This window comes from Cydia amplana, chromosome 25 (genome assembly GCF_948474715.1).
Source record: "Cydia amplana chromosome 25, ilCydAmpl1.1, whole genome shotgun sequence".
Classification (NCBI taxonomy): Eukaryota; Metazoa; Arthropoda; class Insecta; order Lepidoptera; family Tortricidae; genus Cydia; species Cydia amplana.
In genome coordinates, this window is record NC_086093.1 from 8,510,143 (window position 1) to 8,528,217 (window position 18,075).

The window sequence follows — 18,075 nt, forward strand, 5'->3', positions numbered from 1 at the left end:
TGGAAAAATTACTGTCTTGGGTGAGACTTGAACTCACGGCCTCTGGATCGATACTCCAGCGCTCTGCCATCTGAGCCACCAAGACCTCATCCATAGCCAGCAAATCTTTCCACCATATTATGGGTCAAGGGGATCCAAGACAGTAATTTTTCCACTTTTAAATTTGATTGTATTGTCCACAGAAGTGACCTCGTGTGTCTGTTTGTGTGTCTTTCTAAAATGTGTTTGACCCAAATGTCTCCTTTAGCATAGTCCGTCCACAGGCTACTAGTCAAACCAGTTTCTTTTTCGAACTGTCAAAAGTCAAAACGATTTGCTACTATGGAATTTATATGAAACAGTACTCTAGCATGTGACGTCACAATCAAAAAAACCTACTGTATAGTTTCATACATGTTTTAAAATAAAAATTGTGTCTAAAAATAACCGCTGTCTACGTTTCTCTATTAATCTTCTGGTGCTTTATTTCATGCATGGTGTAAAAGAATTTAATTTAAATACAGTCAAATACCCTATTGTATATCAATTACTTATTCCTATCTCCTTGTTACAGCTCCGACCATCCTGATTACCCTTTCCACGACGAGTACTAAGCCTGCTCCCATTCACTACCACTACGTGGCTGGTGTCCTCACGTGCCCTTCACTACCACTACGTGGCTGGTGTCCTCACGTGCCCTTCACTACCACTACGTGGCTGGTGTCCTCACGTGCCCTTCACTACCACCATGTGGCTGGTGTCCTCACGTGCCCTTCACTACCACCACGTGGCTGGTGTCCTCACGTGCCCTTCACTACCACCACGTGGCTGGTGTCCTCACGTGCCCTTCACTACCACCACGTGGCCGGTGTCCTCACGTGCCCTCAATGTGCGCGGGGGTTCACCTCGAAGATCGGCCACGTCAGCCATCTTCAAGCGCACGAGCGCCGAGCTAACTAGGACTCGAAATGGTCGCCATGGCCGAAATCGGCCCATCATCATCACTAAGGGTCGGTTGCACCAGTCTTTCACTGTTAAAGAGTTCGCTAAATTTTATTGTATGGGAATTTTCATAGTTTTCTGAGTGATGTTGATCAGTCTGTCAAGTGTGGTTGGTGCAACTGGCCCTAACGCTCTGGTTTCCTAAGATAGCGGTGCCGTCATATAGCGGCCGTCTCTATACAAATACTACGACATCCATATTTAGCCGTATTATTTAGTATGGAGACGGCCGCTATATGACGGCACCGCTATCCTAGGAATACCGATCTTAAGGGTCGGTTGTACCAAACAGTCTGTGACTGATAAAGAGTTCGTATGTGAATTTTCATCTGGCCCTAAGCCCGAGAAATCAGCATATATCAGCATAAAACGTGACACCTATTTTATATTTCTTTTTAAGTTATAAGTACAGTCAGCAGCAGAAGTTGCTAAGCGGGACAGGTGTTCAAAATGATCTTGACGCGAGTTTATTGTTAAGAGAATAAGAGCGTGTCAAGGTAATTTCGAACACCTCGCCCACTTAGCATCTAATGTTGCTGACTGTACCCTCAAGTGGCAGATACCTATTACTTTACAGTACATATGACCCTATTTTTCCGCCCTAGTGCGTAAAATAGCACTTTTCGTGTGTATGTCAAAAGTTTAAAGGGCCACCTATGTACTGTAAAACGTTGTACGATACACGTGCGAATATTTAGGTAATTCGCAACTCGTTTCGAATTGCCTCTTTTCCGCACTTGTATCGTAAATATAGATGGTCAACCAAATCTTGTCAGTAGAAAAAGGCGCGAAATTCAAATTTTCTATGGGACGATATCCCTTCGCACCTACATTTTTCAAATTTGGCGCCTTTTTCTACTGACAAGATTTGGTTGACCAAGTATAACTATTATTGTTGGAAGTTTAACTTTCTGTCAATTAGGTAATTAAAATGTGTAGTAAGCAGAGAGGTACTTAGTCTAACAATTGTAACTGCGAGTTCGACTGCGCTGTACTTGGAGGATACAACTAAACGGAGTAGCCATTAACAGGCTTTCCCCTCTGTCGAAAATAGGCGGCCAACGGTCATACACAATGTATGGACTGACGTTTATCTGACATGGCTATTTTTACGTTACGCATACATTTGACGTTCCCCTCCCCCGCAAAAATCGGCAGACTGTTTTGTACAGAAAATTACAGACATGGCGTCTCCGTTTGATTATATCCTCCAAGGCGCTGTACAATACGGAGCCAGCGCCATGTTTTCTGTACGGATATGATGGTCGTTCTTGTCTACGTGACAGCGTGATAAAACGGTGTCCGTCACTTTCTTTCCCACGGTGTTAAACAGTGACAGTTATTTTATCACGTGGATAAAGATGGATAAAGCTATCCATAATAGGCTGGCTGATAGTTGAATTGTCAAACGTCTTTTTTTGACAACCAGAGTTACGGCATAATTTTCTGGGCTATCTACCTCTGCTGTTATCATAGAATTAGCGCGAGCGGATTCTAGGTCTGTGGCTGTTATATTCCAGGCTTTAGGAACACCTACTATTTATAAATATTTGTTAGTAAGTATACTACCTAAGTATCAAGTGATACAATCAAATCATATCGTCACTCGTGTGAAGCTAAAGTGTACACAAATTAGGTACTGTTAATAAACGATTACCGTTTGAGAAGGTTTGTTTTATTTCCACGTGTCTTAAGGAATAAAATGGGACATTATCTATGAAACGGGACCTTATTGTCGATGGCGCTTACGCCGCACAACGTCAGGCAGCATTGTATTTGCATCGGAGATCGTTACTAATGGCGTAAGCGCCATCGACAAAAAAAGGTCCCTTTTAATAGATAACGTCACAAATAACTTAAATTAATTACATCTCATTGTCCCTGCACACTAACTGCAGGTAAAGGTTGAAAAGGATAGCACAGAATTACCTATTCAGGTACAGTCACCTGCAATAATATGTTGCTCTTTGAAGGCTGCAAAAATATGTGACACGCTTTTATGGCTCTACAAATAAGATCGTGTCAGATATTTTAACGGCCTTCGTTGTGTAAATTATTGCAGGTGACTGTACTAAAAGCGTCCTAAAAGTAGTTAGGTGGGCTATAGTTCGTTTTTTTAGCATTAGAAAGAACTTGAAAGAAGGTAAGCGATTTTGACATGTCTTTTAATTGAAAAACACTATTTAAAAATCAATACCTAACTATTACTTATGAAAGCAGAAGACTATAAAAGATCGTATTAGATTCATAATTGTTACATATTTACCGTAACTTATTTTTAAAATGTGTTTTCTAATTAAAAGACACATCAAGATTGTTTACCAAATTTCTAATGCTAAAAAAACGAAGTATAGTTTCCGTCCAAGCTCTAGTTTTCGTCCACTTGATGGATTAGCAAATAAAATGTTTCATTTTTAATTTCCTATTTTCTTTTTATGTAGATAGATATATTGTTTACACATTAAGGATTACAATAAAGTGTCATTCAATAGAACTTGCTAACTATGTAAACAAACCGCCGTACTAAAATTGACACTGAATGTCAATTTACTAGTAACTTTTGTTTACATAGTTTGCAAGTTCTATTGAATGACATTTTAGGTCCAAATATGTGTAGCAATGTAAGTAGGTTTTTTCTTCAATGGCTTCCAGGCAACACGTGATGCATGAAATAGGCGTGAAATTGAATGTATATAGGCAAAGAGTGGGCAAAGAGAATAGTGTGTTCTCTTTGATATATCCATACTAGTCCATACTAATATTATAAATGCGAAAGTGTGTCTGTCTGTCTGTTACCTCTTCACGCTTAAACCGCTGAACCGATTTAGTTCTAATTTGGTATGGAGATAGTTTGAGTCCCGGGGAAGGACATATGGTAGTTTTTTATCCCAGAAATCACCCTTTAAGGGGGTGGAAATTATGGGAAATCGATATAAAGCAGATTGGGTAAAAATAAGCTACCCAAATTACTAACTCCAGGCAGACGAAGTCGCGGGCAAAAGCTAGTGTTTGATATCTTAGGCATGAAATTGAAGTGCAGGTACAACTCAAAGTAACGACATTGCACTCCTCTGATTAATACACTCAGCCAATGCAAATGTGTGCCTTTAGAATTTTTGAGACTACAGTATGTATATCAGGTAAAATACTTCAATAAGAATAAGATAAAGGCTGTCCATCGCAATTCAACGCGGTAACGCAGCGAGTGTAATGGGCACCTTTGCAACGGGGGTTGCGCGGGGAGGCCTCTTTCAGTAGTTTTTATATTGCGTTTTTAATTATAAATTTACTTAGTGTTCTTAGATTTAATTTCGTTTTATTCATAGATATATTTAATTCATAAGTTTTTGTCTTTTTAAGATATACTTTATTATTCAAGATATACTTTTATTATAATCAGAATAATCCATACTAATATTATAAATGCGAAAGTTTGTCTATCTGTCTGTCTGTTACCTCTTGACGCTTAAACCGCTGAATCGATTTAGTTGAAATTTGGTATGGAGATAGTTTGAGTCCCGGGGAAGGACATAAGGGTACCTAGTTTTTATCCCAAAAATCACCCTTTAAGGGGGTGAAAAGGGGGGTCGAAGTTTGTATGGGGAATCGTTAGCGGATTGGGTAAAAATAAGCTACCCAAATTACTAACTCCACGCAGACGAAATCGCGGGCAAAAGCTAATATTTAATAAATAGAAAATAGGTTGTAAGCAGCGTTATTGATTTGATTTCAGTTTTGTTCGTAGCGGTTGCGGTTCCGCAGATGCAACGGCTGCAAGAGACGCCACGTAAGACCTTTTACCTTCTTGTTACAATAGGGTTTTATTTAGTCATATCGTGTAATTATATAAGTTTTTCTTTTAATTTAAGCTGCATGCCAATGTTTAATTACTTTCTAGTCAACACCCTCTGGCACTGACAGGCGTGTCTCACTCCGCGATTTCGTCGCTTTGCTACAGGTAGCTAAAAGTACATCCGTTCCACACCAATTTTGGGGAAAGCCATAAGCCGCGCGTGGCGCTGTCGCCACCTAGCGGCCATATCTGTGCTGATCGTAACAGACGCGTTTTATTAGAGAGTGAGTCTTCTGTACTTAGTACTATTATTTATTCTGTGGCACTGACTAAAATAACCGACTTGACTTGGTTTCACATTGCATCTCACTTTTTGTAGTTGAAGAATTGCATTGCGAGACTTGCATCTTTTTACATGTAATGTTTTTGATGGGATAGTTTGAGTCCCGGGGAAGGACATATGATAGTTCTTATGTTGGAATCATCCCTAAAGAGAGTTCAAAGAGTGATGAATTGAAAGAGTTAATGAATTGCCTAATAATTGATGTAAGCAACAAATTGAATGATTGCTATTAGCATTATCCAGGCGCTATACTTACTTAAGCTGCCGTCACTAATTCCACGCAGACGAAGTCGCGGGCAAAATCTATTAGTGTGTTAAGAGTATATCTTTATTGAACAACAACATATGTATAAAGTATTAACAATAAAGTAACCTACTTAAATAAAATTAAAACTACCTACAAAACTATAACTACAACTTAAAAAAGGAAAACTAAAAATCTATATCTACAAAGAGGGCCCCTGGAGCATAGTACCAAAGATACTGGCAGCATTTCCTCGCTGAATTGCAACGCTTATTCGTTGAGCGAGGAAGCTGCCAGCTCTTTAGTACCCAGTGACCTCAACCAGCCGTTTGGCCAAATCTGTAAATAAATTTCGAGCTAGTGTGTTATAATTTCAGCATCGGGAATATTTGACTGGTGTAAGAAAGCCGAATGCGTAGACAGGCACCCATACAATCTCACGCGCTTCTACAGGATAGAAGATTTCCAGAACTTGAACAAATCGGCGGCGCGCTGGGATATCCACTTGGGCCTGTGGTCCTCATCCACCAGGTACGGAATACCAATCGGTTATGACCGTAACCATAGAGAAATATAGTAAGATATAAGAGTGCTCACTCCATTCTCAGTTTTGGCACAGAATAAATAATAGTACTAAGTACAGAACTCACTCTCTAACAAAACGCGTCTGTTACGATCAGCACAGATATGGCCGCTAGGTGGCGACAGCGCCACGCGCGGCTTATGGCTTTCCCCAAAATTGGGGCCGAACGGATGTACTTTTAGCTACCTGTAGCAAAGCGACGAAATCGCGGAGTGAGACACGCCGGGTTTTGGTACCCCCAAAAAGACTATTAATTTCAGCGTCTACATCTAGAATCGAGTAGCGGAATTATCAGTACTGCTACATCTATTGTCAAGTAGTAGTACTGATAGTTCCGCTACTCGATGCATGCTAGGTGTAGACTCTGAAATTAATAGTCTTTTGGTACCATAACTGATGTATGGAGTGAGCAATCTATGTATTTTTTTCTCTATGCCGTAACTGGGTCACCAAGGTCGGCAAGGTCCTTTTCCATTATGACTATCGAACGCCAACTAAAGGCTCCGTCACACAAGCGCGTTTTGCGGGCGGCGCGTGAGCGGGGCGCGCCGCTTTTACATATACGCCCGGAAAACGCGCCTGTGTGACGGAACCTTAAAACTTAAAACTTCGACCGTTTCCCATAAGGCATAGTACTACTTGCTATATATCATAAAAGATTTAACTAACCTATCAAATAAGTCTGCATCCTTGCAATATACTTACAAATACTCTTTGATGCTTGCTTTAATATATGTATTGTTCATAGAAGGTAGCATCCTATATAAGTAATTGGTCTACGCGTGCCTCTGTGAGGGACAAAACACATAAATTCGACCAATCAATAGCGTCGCATTGCGCCGCTATTATTGGTCGAATTTATTTGTTATGGTGGGCAACAAATGAATTCGACCAATCACGGTGGTCAATTTACGGTGGGGAATAAAACAAGATGTGAGACTGTGATAACTATTTAATAATCTGTGACTGTGACAAGGACAAACAATAATAGCGCTTTCGCTGCTACTCCTACTGAAAGATACAAAAGACTATCCCGTTCTGTCAGTTATCCCCACCACTCATGCCCAATCCAGTTATACTAGATTCATGGTATTGTTAATGTATCCCTAATCCCTACAGGTTGTTCATCCTGCTGTCACAACGCCCGCGTCGGCTCGAAAATGCGGGGCAATATTATGAATTCAGTAAGTGAGTGTTTCGTTTTTTTATTATTAGGGAATATTACTCAAAATTCTGCGTAGGGGGCCACTCCCAAAATAAGTCACAATCTAAGGGTCTACCGCAAACCTGAGAGTCGAAATTTTGTTATCTAACCTCTCTATCACTCTTGCATATTCGAGGAGCAGATAGCTGAGTTTCGATTTCGCGTTTCCCGGGAGGCCCTTTGTAAATAAACCGCCTTGATGTATCAAATGTCATATTTTATTGTCTGTGAAAATAGTCAAAAAACCGTTTACTCTATGGTTTACGATGGGAGGCTAGTGCTGCACTCTGGCGGCAGAACAGCTGGCGCATTTTTTGCACAAAAACTCAGCCTGACTGTGCAGAGGGGGAACGCGGCCAGTGTCCTGGGAACAATGGCTCAGGCTAATTTAGGACTAGATTTATGATTTATTTTGTTATTTAATCTCTGTTTTGTTAATGAATAATAATTTGACCCCTGATATGTTCAGATCTTGGAGTGTGGAACCCGAGAATAGAAGATGGCCGTGGTCAGGTCTTTTCGCTACTCAGGATCAAAGCTGGAGATGACACAGGCGTGGTGCAGAGGAACATCACGTTTCCCCAGAGGCGGCCCTGGCGGCTGCCGTGGCAGGAGTCCAGATTCTTTGTCATTAGGCTCATTTGGGGTAACAACAACGTATTTGGCTAACATTAGGCTCATTTGGGGTAACAACAACGTCTTTGTCTAACATTAGGCTCATTTGGGGTAACAACAACGTTTTTGTCTAACATTATGCTCATTTGGGGTAACAACAACGTCTTTGTCTAACATTAGGCTCATTTGGGGTAACAACAACGTCTCTGTCTAACATTAGGCTCATTTGAGGTAACAACAACGTATTTGTCTAACATTTGGGTCAATCAACTATTTCTTGCTGTTATTATGTCCCATCAGCGAGGAGACAATTCGTTAAATAGAGGGAAATTAATATTAAAGTAAACCAACTAGAGGCAAAAATGTCGACGTTATAGGGAGTGAAACGTTAAATCGAGTGCTGTGTATCGAGAGACGTTATAAGGAGTTTACACGTAGTATATTTATTTTGACATTCAGGAAGTCAAGGACGTTACCTGTCCTTCGAGGCGATTGGCGCTGACAGTGGCAACAGGGTACTAATCGAGCACCGAGACAATCGCACTAGTTTGATAAACTACATCGCCTTTGCTACCGCCGGCACCGCCGCGGATAAAAGAATCAAAATGCAGTCTAAAATATTCTTAGACTGTCCACCTCTTCGTTATGGGAACGTACAATTCAGTAAGTTTTGTTATTTTGAAGAACATTTTAACACATTCATTGCCACCCAGCCAAACAAGACATCCGCGCCAGGCCAGGCGTGGCACAATCCGCGATTTCGTCGCTTTGCTACAGGTAGCTAAAAGCACAGAATAAATAATAGTATTAATAGTACTAAGTACAGAAGACTCACTCTCTAACAAAACGCGTCTGTTACGATCAGCACAGATATGGCCGCTAGGTGGCGACAGCGCCACGCACGGCTTATGGCTTTCCCCAAAATTGGGGCCGAACGGATGTACTTTTAGCTACCTGTAGCAAAGCGACGAAATCGCGGAGTGAGACACACCTGCTAAAACATCCTGTACATCCGTTCCACCCCAATTTTGGGGAAAGCCATAAGCCGCGCGTGGCGCTGTCGCCACCTAGCGGCCATATCTGTGCTGATCGTAACAGACGGGTTTTATTAGAGAGTGAGTCTTCTGTACCTAGTACTATTATTTATTCTGTGGCCAGGCCACAATTTACAATTGTATCTCGGGCCTAACTAAATATTGAAATAAACGAAAATAATTTCGCATTAAACCGATTCTCTCCACAGTTTCAAAAAACATCGTACCCCGACTGAGCCAGGTGGACCTGCCAACATGCCAGGCCGACCTGTGCGAGCAGTGTCCGCGCGTCTACCTGCCAGTCTGCTCCACCGATCAGAAGACCTACCGCAACGAGTGCCTGTTCCGCTGCCGGCAACCCAACAACACCGTCAAGGTGCTGCACAAGGGGCTGTGTATGCACTGGCTGTGGCAGATATAAGCTCTTATTTGAAATAAAAAGACTACCTCGTAGTACAAAATAGCTAGACAGTCGAGAGTGTTGCTTTTATACGGCTTTTTGGTAACGATGGGTCTTTCTTTCGACTAAACAGTCGAAAGAGTGAAGCTTATACGACTTAGTTTGAATAGTTTGCTAGCTGGGAATTTTGCCCTTCCCAGGTACAGTCAGCAGCAGAAGTTGCTAAGCGGGCGAGGTGTTCATAATTACCTTGACGCGCTCTTATTCTCTTAACAATAAAGTCGCGTCAAGATTATTTTGAACACCTCGCCCGCTTAGCAACTATTGCTGCTGACTGTATGCGATGACTTCTTCTGACATGATCTTAAAATCGTCTACATGGCCTGTGGAAGAGGGCATAATTCTAGCTATAACTTTTGTTTTTATATGTAATGTAATAGTGACATGTCTACATATGCCATACGATTTATTTTTGAATTTTCGCACTTGTATCGTAAATAACTAATAAAAGACACTCGAAAAAACTCCAGTACTCAAATTTTATTTCCTTTCATTATATATATGGTGTTTTACAGGTTTTACTGAATAGATAATATAAAATTTAATAATGACAGGTAATTAGACAAATTAAGATCTTCCATTCGTTCTCGTTCACTTTATTCACTGAATTTAATGACGTTTGCCGGTGATCTGAAACATAAAATTGGTGTTGTTGTCTCAGTCTGTCAGTAGTTAACATTCTCTAGAGTCTGTTCGGAAAGAGAAGAGTCGTGGAATGTATCGGGCCCCATACATTCCACGACTCTTCTCTTTCCGCACAGACTAAGTTGGATGACAATCTGAAAGCTGATCTGCTGATGGTCACAGGAGGTGGCCATAGGAACTCTAAGATATTGTTTAATGCGACCTTATTATGTTTAGTTTTGTTAGAATTATCTCGATGAGTATTAGTTGTCTGTTGAAAGAAAAGTAATACAGTCAGCGATAAACAAACAACATATTATACTATCAAATTATCATCCACATTTGACCGTTATTGTTTCTCTATGCCAGCCATACTCTAAGTGTGTTCCGCGTTCCAAAAGGGTTCCGTCAAAAAAAATGATTGAGAACCGCTGCTCTATGCTTATTACCGAAGTTAGGGGTCGGCAATGTTAACGACACTCGTGACATCTAGAATGTTAAGTAGCGGCAGGCGCGGCTCAATCCGCGATTTCGTCGCTTTGCTACAGGTAGCTAAAAGTACATCCGTTCCGCCCCAATTTTGGGGAAAGCCATAAGCCGCGCGTGGCGCTGTCGCCACCTAGCGGCCATATGTGCTGTGCTGATCGTAACAGACGCGTTTTGTTAGAGAGTGAGTCTTCTGTACTTAGTAATCTCTACGGTAATAAGAAGTAACGTATATTCGAACCTTGAATCTTTCGTCATCAATGCACCGGTACACCTGCGGACCGCGCTCACATCCTGTCTTTATATTCTCGTTCACTGAAAACCAAACAACAACAACACACAGTCAGAAACTTATACGGACCATGCGCATTGGAGGATCTGCCATCTAGTGGCCTAAATCGGAAACTTAAACTTGACATTGACACTTCAAGTACGTAGCTTATCGATCAAACATTTATTGATAAAATAGAAGTATTTTACATGTCAACTTACGTACCAGGTGCTGCCCCCTACAGTTACTTCGCGCTACCTCGCGCGTTGTAGGTTCTGACATCTTGTAGCGTAAATTAGAAACTTAAGCTTGACATTTACATTTCGTTTCGCGCCAATAAATAGGGGGCTCTCTTGCTTATCGTCGAGTAGCGGTACTGATAAATCCGCTACTTAACGCTAGATGTCGACTACGAAAATGATAGACGTTTGGTAACAAAACTGATATAAGCAGTGAGCACTATAGGTACTTGCTTATTTCTCTATGATATAAATATAAAAACGCACTCTTTAAAAATTTACTTCTTTGTGGTCGTATCCGATCTCCGATATTGGATCTATCGGACAATGTGAAAGAACGCTATTAGTGTAACAAGGCCTGAGTGGACGCTCGAAGCGGAGCGTTCGGCGGGGCGTGCAGCGTGGCGTCGGGTTCACAAGTGATTTGAGCAGCGTGCACTAAGGCCGCAACTATACGCTTGCATTTGTTTAACATGCACGCCGCACGCCCCGCCCCGCTGCACGCCCAACTCAGGCCTTACACTTACCGGAGTTGCACGTTTTTGCGATCTTGTTAACTTGTTCTAGATTAAGTATGCCTTCATGGACCATGATTGACATTGCCTTAACTGCTTCGCTCTCCACGTAGCGGCCATCTTTGTCCAACTGCAGAGTTAAAAAACATTTTTACAGTATATACATATACATATGGTGCTATTTTACCGCCCTAGTGCGGTAATTAGCACAATACACGCCTGTATCGGAAATAGGGCCATATTATGTTTATGTACTGTAAAACGTTGTACAATACACGTGCGAAAAGGTAATTCGCAACGAGTGGCGATAAATTGAAACACGACTTCAAAGTGCGGAGTGTAATCAAAAACGGTCTAAATTGTTATGGATATGGTAAATTGGGTAATTCGGTACGGCTATAGTGTGTGGGCGTATTGGGTGAATGGGTATTTGGGTAAATGGATGTACGGGTTGGGTCAATGAGTTTTTGCGCAAATGGTATAGGTGTATTGTATGGGTAACTATTAAAGTTAGTATGACTCATGACACTTTAAATTCTCACCCAAAATATAAAAATAACTTACCATTCCGAAGTGTGTGATCTGGCAGAAGACTTGGCAATCTGTAGTCTCATTTTTGCACGCCTCTCTCGCTGTTTTGAGCATCGTTCTCAGTTCTTCATGTGTCTAAAATTTAAACATAAAATTAAAGCCATCATCTGAATTATCTGTAGTATATACTATATAGTACTAGCGACCCGCCCCGGCTTCGCACGGGTTAACAAATTATACATTAACCTTCCTCTTGAATCACTCTATCTATAAAAAAAAACCCGCATCATAATCCGTTGCGTAGTTTTAAAGATCTAAGCATACATATTAGGGACAGACAGACAGCGGGAAGCGACTTTGTTTCATACTATTAGTGATTGTAAAATTGTAATATTTGATATGTACCTGTACCTAAAGAAGATATGAACGTGTTGTGTATTTCGCGATAGCTATCTTCTTATAAAATGTAATAAACATCTTGTAGAACGTTATAAGAACACATCGATAACAGACATGTCGATATTTTCCATATGTCGATGTAAGTACCTACTTACAGGTAGATCAGCAAAGGCGGTCGCCAGCACAGCTGCGATAACCACGAAAAGTAGGTACGCCATTTTGAAATGCCACCAAATGTCTTCACTTCGACTTTCAAATAACTAGTGCGGGTCGCGCGGACTGCGGACCCCTATTATCTTTCTGCGCCTTAGGTATCCTTTGCCTTATCTTCGCTATATTTTTTAGGGTCATAAGTGTCATAACCTTTGTTACCTACTTATCTTTATTAGAGTCTATTCGGAAAGAGAAGAGTCGTGGAATATAACGTCAGGTGACAGCAAAAGTCACTAAGTACCACCACAAGTTCATAGCCATAGTGAACCATATTAGTACGAAAAGAAAGTTGATTTTTGTTTAAATATTTTATAGTAATTAGTAACTTTTGCTTGTCACCTGACGATACTGTCGTTCAAAATCATCATTTAAAAGTCAATTCTACCAGCAAACATAAGAAAACAACTAAAATTTTGCATTTGATTACTTTGCCTCACATGTGAATAAAATGCAACTTTGCTATCAGTTTTTGAACAATCACGAGAGCCTTTACCAGTTGGTGTGGTGAAAAATAAATGGTAAGGCCCCAGGCCGCGTAGCCAACGTGCCAAACGTTAACGCTCCGTAAAGTGTCATTCAATAGAACTTGCTAACTATGTATGTGGGTTCTTCAAAAAAGGAGTGTACAGGTTTTTAAAAGGTCGGCAACGCGCATGGAACACCTCTGGAGTCGCAGGCGTCCATAGGCTCTGGTGACTGCTTACCATCAGGCGGCCCGTATGTTTGTTGTATAAAAAATATACCGATGTGGTATAAAAAAAAACATTAAGTCATAAGTCATTTATTTATAAAGCTAATTTACACGTTATACAAAATGGAACATATAAACAAACTCGATTTGAAATAAATATAACATCACATTATTTGTAATAATATTAAAAAAAGCATTGCTTGACAACCTTTTTGTGAAATTTTAGGTCCCTAAGTAGGTACTCGTCATAATCATAAAACGGGTGCTCAACAGTTGGTTATTATTTATCATATTAGGTACTGAAGTTATTGAACTGATATTAATAATAATTATAAATTGACCAACGCTCTTCCATTAACGTGTGTTCGCTCCATTGGCCCGAATTTAAAGATGTTTACCAGTGATCTGAAACAGAAAATAGCGGTATTGTTGTCTCCACTGTTAAATGAAACAGATGACATACAGAGTGCGTCGAAAATCGAATTTTCGTTGTCTGCCTCTCTGTCACTTTTGCATATTCGAGGGATAGAGAGGAAGATAACGAAATTTCGATTAGAACTTAGAACCGACAGTCTTGAGCCAATGAGCGCTTTTATACTATGTCGCGGTCGACACGATTTATGGCCACAATACTGCAGGGGGTCTAGCCAAAATGACGGAAGTACATCGAGAAACGCCAAACAAAAAGCAGAATTGTATATATATATATATATATATATATATATATAGATATATATATATATATATATATATATGTATAGGTACCTGTCATCCCGATACAATTCCACGTGCTACGATTCTCATCTTGGCTAGTCCCCATATATATATAATAAAAGTGTCATTCTATGGAACTTGCTAACTAAGTATGTAAACAAACCGCCATATTGAAATTGGCTCTGAATTATGAATTTACTAGTGACTTTTGTTTACATAGTCAGCAAGTTCCATAGAATGACACTTTGTACTGTACATATACAGGTGTTGCCTGTAACACGAGCAAATAATTAAAACATAATTATGTTATACTCCTCAAACTATAAAACTTTTGTTAAACAAGTTTTAAAAATTATTAATCCTTTAGACCTCTTTTTTACACAAAATAAATATTGCGTTGACGTTGCTTGTCACGCTGTAAACATAACAATATTTGCAATATATTGCGGCTTAGAATCACTTTAAAGTGTAATAAAAATCAAAACATAAGTTATTTTTAAAAATTGCTGAACAAATGTGGTCAGTTTGAGGAGTACCTACAGCATACAGTTGAAGCCTCCTCCTGGACAGGAAACAACCTGTATATGCGAGCGAAAGAGTCGAATACGTCAGTTTGACACTGATAAGTGGTAGGGCTACGGTCTGTAAACGTAAATTCGAACCTTGAATCTTTCGTCATCGATGCACTGGAACACCTGGTCGCCGCGCTCGCATCCCGGCTTCATGTGCTCGTTCACTGCAAACAACACAACAACACATATAAAGTGTCATTCTATGGAACTTGCTATTAACTAGGTATGTAAACAAAAGTTACTAGTAAATTGACATTCAGAGACAATTTTAATATGGCGGTTTGTTTACATAGTTAGCAAGTTCCATAGAATGACACCTTACAGTCAGAAACTTATAAACGATCAGGCGGCCTAGCCAAGCTGACAATCGATATCGCTTCGACCACGAAACGCTTTGTGTCTCTCTATCACTCTTCCATAAGTGCGACGGTGACAATTACGTTTCGATCGATTGGCACGTTGGCTATGAGATTGCGTATATAACAAACGTAAAGTGTCATTCTATGGAACTTCTATTGAAACTTGAAACTGTCAAAAAATATGAAATTTACTAGTGACTTTGGTTTACATAGTAAGCAAGTTCTATACATAGAATGACACTTTAGTCATAAATCGACCGGGATATGGACCGTGATTACCTTTTGTATTGCTTTCGAGCTCCAGACACCCACCTTACACAACCTTTGACACCCACCCGCCATCTTCAGTTACCCGTAAAGAAGATGCATGTAACTGCGTCGAAATATCGGGAGCTCGAAAACAATACAAAAGGTAATCAAGGTTCATATCCCGGTCGATTTATGTCTAGTGAAACTAACCGTGAATCATTCAAAAATGTTATTATAGAACGTATTTAAATTACCTATTTACGTATTTACAACAACTTAGTCGTTAGGCAAAAGTAAATTCATTTATTAGGTACAGAAATTTACAAACTTAATATACTTAGGTAAATATACGTGACGACCGGTCTGGCCTAGTGGGTAGTGACCCTGCCTGTGAAGCCGCGGTCCTGGGTTCGAATCCCGGTAAGGGCATTTATTTGTGTGATGAGCACAGATATTTGTTCCTGAGTCATGGGTATTTTCTATGTATATAAGTATGTATTTATCTATATAAGTATGTATATCGTCGCCTAGCACCCATAGTACAAGGTTTGCTTAGTTTGGGGCTAGGTTGATCTGTGTAAGATGTCCCCTGATATTTATATATTTATTTATTTATTTAAATTACCTATTTACGTATTTACAACAACTTAGTTATTAGGCAAAAGTAAATTCATTTATTAGGTACAGAAATTTACAAACTTAATATACTTAGGTAAATATAAAAATTAAGGGTATTGTATGCATTTAGGCCATAGGTACCCGGCTGAATGTACCTAGTACGCTGCTGGCGTTCCCTTTTTGTACCGCTAGCGAGATACGCTGGATTAAAAATGCGCCGGACCTGGGGTCGCCGCTTTTCTCTCGCAGGCGTTGACCTAACTTTCTTATGAATTTTTTAGCATCAGCACACCAAGGCCCGCTGGTTTCTATGGCTACTGGTACAAAATCGAAGGTCGGCTCCAGATTTGAGTATTTAACCCGTTTCAGTTTGGCGGCGTTTTCGGCAGCAGCTCCAGCTTTGTGCACCGTGTAGCTGAGATGGGAAGGGGCAAATAAATGTGCTTACGCACGTCGCGTCCCAAATGAGGCTGCGTCCTCGCTCCCATGGGACCAGCGTCAGACCGTCTGGTCTTTTTCCGTCGGTCCTGCTTAAGCCTTGGGGCTCTAAGACACAGGGCACATTCGCAGACACCAGTGCACGACGAATAATTTCGTTAATACACTGGTGTCTGGAGAACCTACCGGCGCAACGAACGCAGCTCAGTCCGTGGTGACCGTTTGGTTGGACTGCAGCCCCGCACACACACTGGTGGGGTTCGCAAACAGTACAGCCCAGTCGCAGTGCCACACCTATGCGAAGGGAGTCAGTATCAAGGAGTGTGCCCAAGTATGGTGATGGTAGCGCGTGCAGCCATGCTCCGGGTTCAGGCGATGCCACTGCTTTCAAACGCGCCACATCGACATTTACAGCCGCTTCGAGTAAGTCATCGTATGTTTTCTTGCTAAGAATGTCGTCCCAGGATCTTTGGAGCTTCAGATTTTCGGGCCTCGCGTCATTTGGGCACCTAGCCCTCCACTCATAAAAGGCTTCTTCCAAAAAAGGAATTCGGACACTGCCACCGTTTACTGGTAAGATTCGAGTGACAAGATCCATGGAAGCGTGAGCGGAGGCTATGAATGCCACTAGTCCGACATCGTGCGCTCGACGGATCCCGAGACCACCATATCGGATGGGCAGCGAAGATTGAGACCACTGGGAATCATTCAAGCTGACGTTGAGGATGATTTCCAGACCATTTCGCAAAGTTTGGTCAAAGTTGCGGATGTGCTCTGGGAAGAGCCATGAGGGCGCTGTTCGAAGTGTATAATATAAATCAGGCGGGGCATGGAGAAGCAGTTACGCAAAAACGATTAAATAGCTGAACTTATCCGACATACTAGACCTCTGGTTATCGGAGGTCAAAGTATTTGTTTACGAAATTAACAAAAACATTGTTAACCAGCACCCCAACGACTTGGAGTCGTCATCACTCATCAGACTGATAACAAATCAACATGTCAACATTTATGCATTTTCATTTTAAATAATAATATATATTACTTTGCTAATCCGCGTAATAATAACGTGCTAGTCAATCAATGTATGGGGCCCAATACATTCCACGACTCTTCTCTTTCCGCACAGACTCTATTAGCACTGCTAAACCTGTAGAAATTCACAGTTTCAATAAAAGATTCACGGTTAGTTTCACATATACCAACCGGGATATGAACCGTGATTAACTTTTGTATTGTTTTCGAGCTCGATTAATTGTTGTTCGTGAAATAAATGATTTTTTATCTTATCTTATCCTATACTTACCGGAGTTGCAGATTTTAGCGATGTTGTTAACTTGTTCTTGGTTTAGAAGTCTGTCGTAGACCATCAGAGTCAACGCCTTCAGTGCTTCACTCTCCACGTAGCGGCCGTCTTTATCCAACTGTAGAATTAAGCCATGAATATAATATATAGATCCTATGATAAACAAATTAAGAAAACGCACTCGGAAAGTAAAACGCCCTAGAGCAGAAACGTATCACTTTGTGCCCACTTTATAGATAAACAACCCACTTTCAAAGTACGAGAAATGCAAAATATAATAGTTTAACTTACAAGTCCGAAACTCTTGAACTGGCAGAGTCTAAAGCACTCCTTGTTCTCGTCACTGCACGCGTCCGTTGCTGCGTTCCCCATCTTTCTCAGTTGCTCTTCTGACTAAAAATTTAAACATAGTATTTAGGGTTATTAATTACTATCGACCCGCCGGCTTAGCACGGGTTACGCAAAACCTTAACATTTTTGATTTTATACAAAACAATCATCGAAATTAAACTTTCGTGAGACATATTTAAAACTGCTTAGACGACAACGGTTTCACTCACTTAAATTTTTAGTCGCTATTGGCACCTATTGGC

At 40.7% G+C, this 18,075-nt stretch overlaps 1 protein-coding gene across 3 annotated transcripts; it reads right to left on the reverse strand.

Moving 5' to 3' along the window:
* Positions 1-9,862: 9,862 nt before the first annotated feature.
* Positions 9,863-17,871, reverse strand: LOC134659657 (uncharacterized). Of its 3 annotated transcripts, none has more exons than XM_063515332.1 (5): positions 12,478-12,610; positions 11,957-12,058; positions 11,401-11,522; positions 10,609-10,682; positions 9,863-9,887 (listed from the first exon to the last, which is right to left on the reverse strand). In XM_063515332.1, the coding sequence occupies exons 1-4, from the start codon at positions 12,538-12,540 to the stop codon at positions 10,655-10,657; spliced, it is 315 nt and encodes a 104-aa protein (XP_063371402.1). In that variant the 5' UTR covers positions 12,541-12,610; the 3' UTR covers positions 9,863-9,887; positions 10,609-10,654. The 3 variants fall into 3 exon arrangements, 2 of the variants coding, with proteins under 2 accessions (XP_063371402.1, XP_063371403.1); XR_010097827.1 differs by lacking the exons at positions 11,401-11,522; positions 11,957-12,058; positions 12,478-12,610 and adding exons at positions 14,603-14,676; positions 17,483-17,600; positions 17,774-17,871 and having other exon boundaries at positions 9,869-9,887; XM_063515333.1 differs by lacking the exons at positions 9,863-9,887; positions 10,609-10,682; positions 11,401-11,522; positions 11,957-12,058; positions 12,478-12,610 and adding exons at positions 13,545-13,631; positions 14,603-14,676; positions 17,483-17,600; positions 17,774-17,871.
* Between the last annotated feature and the right edge of the window lie 204 nt (positions 17,872-18,075).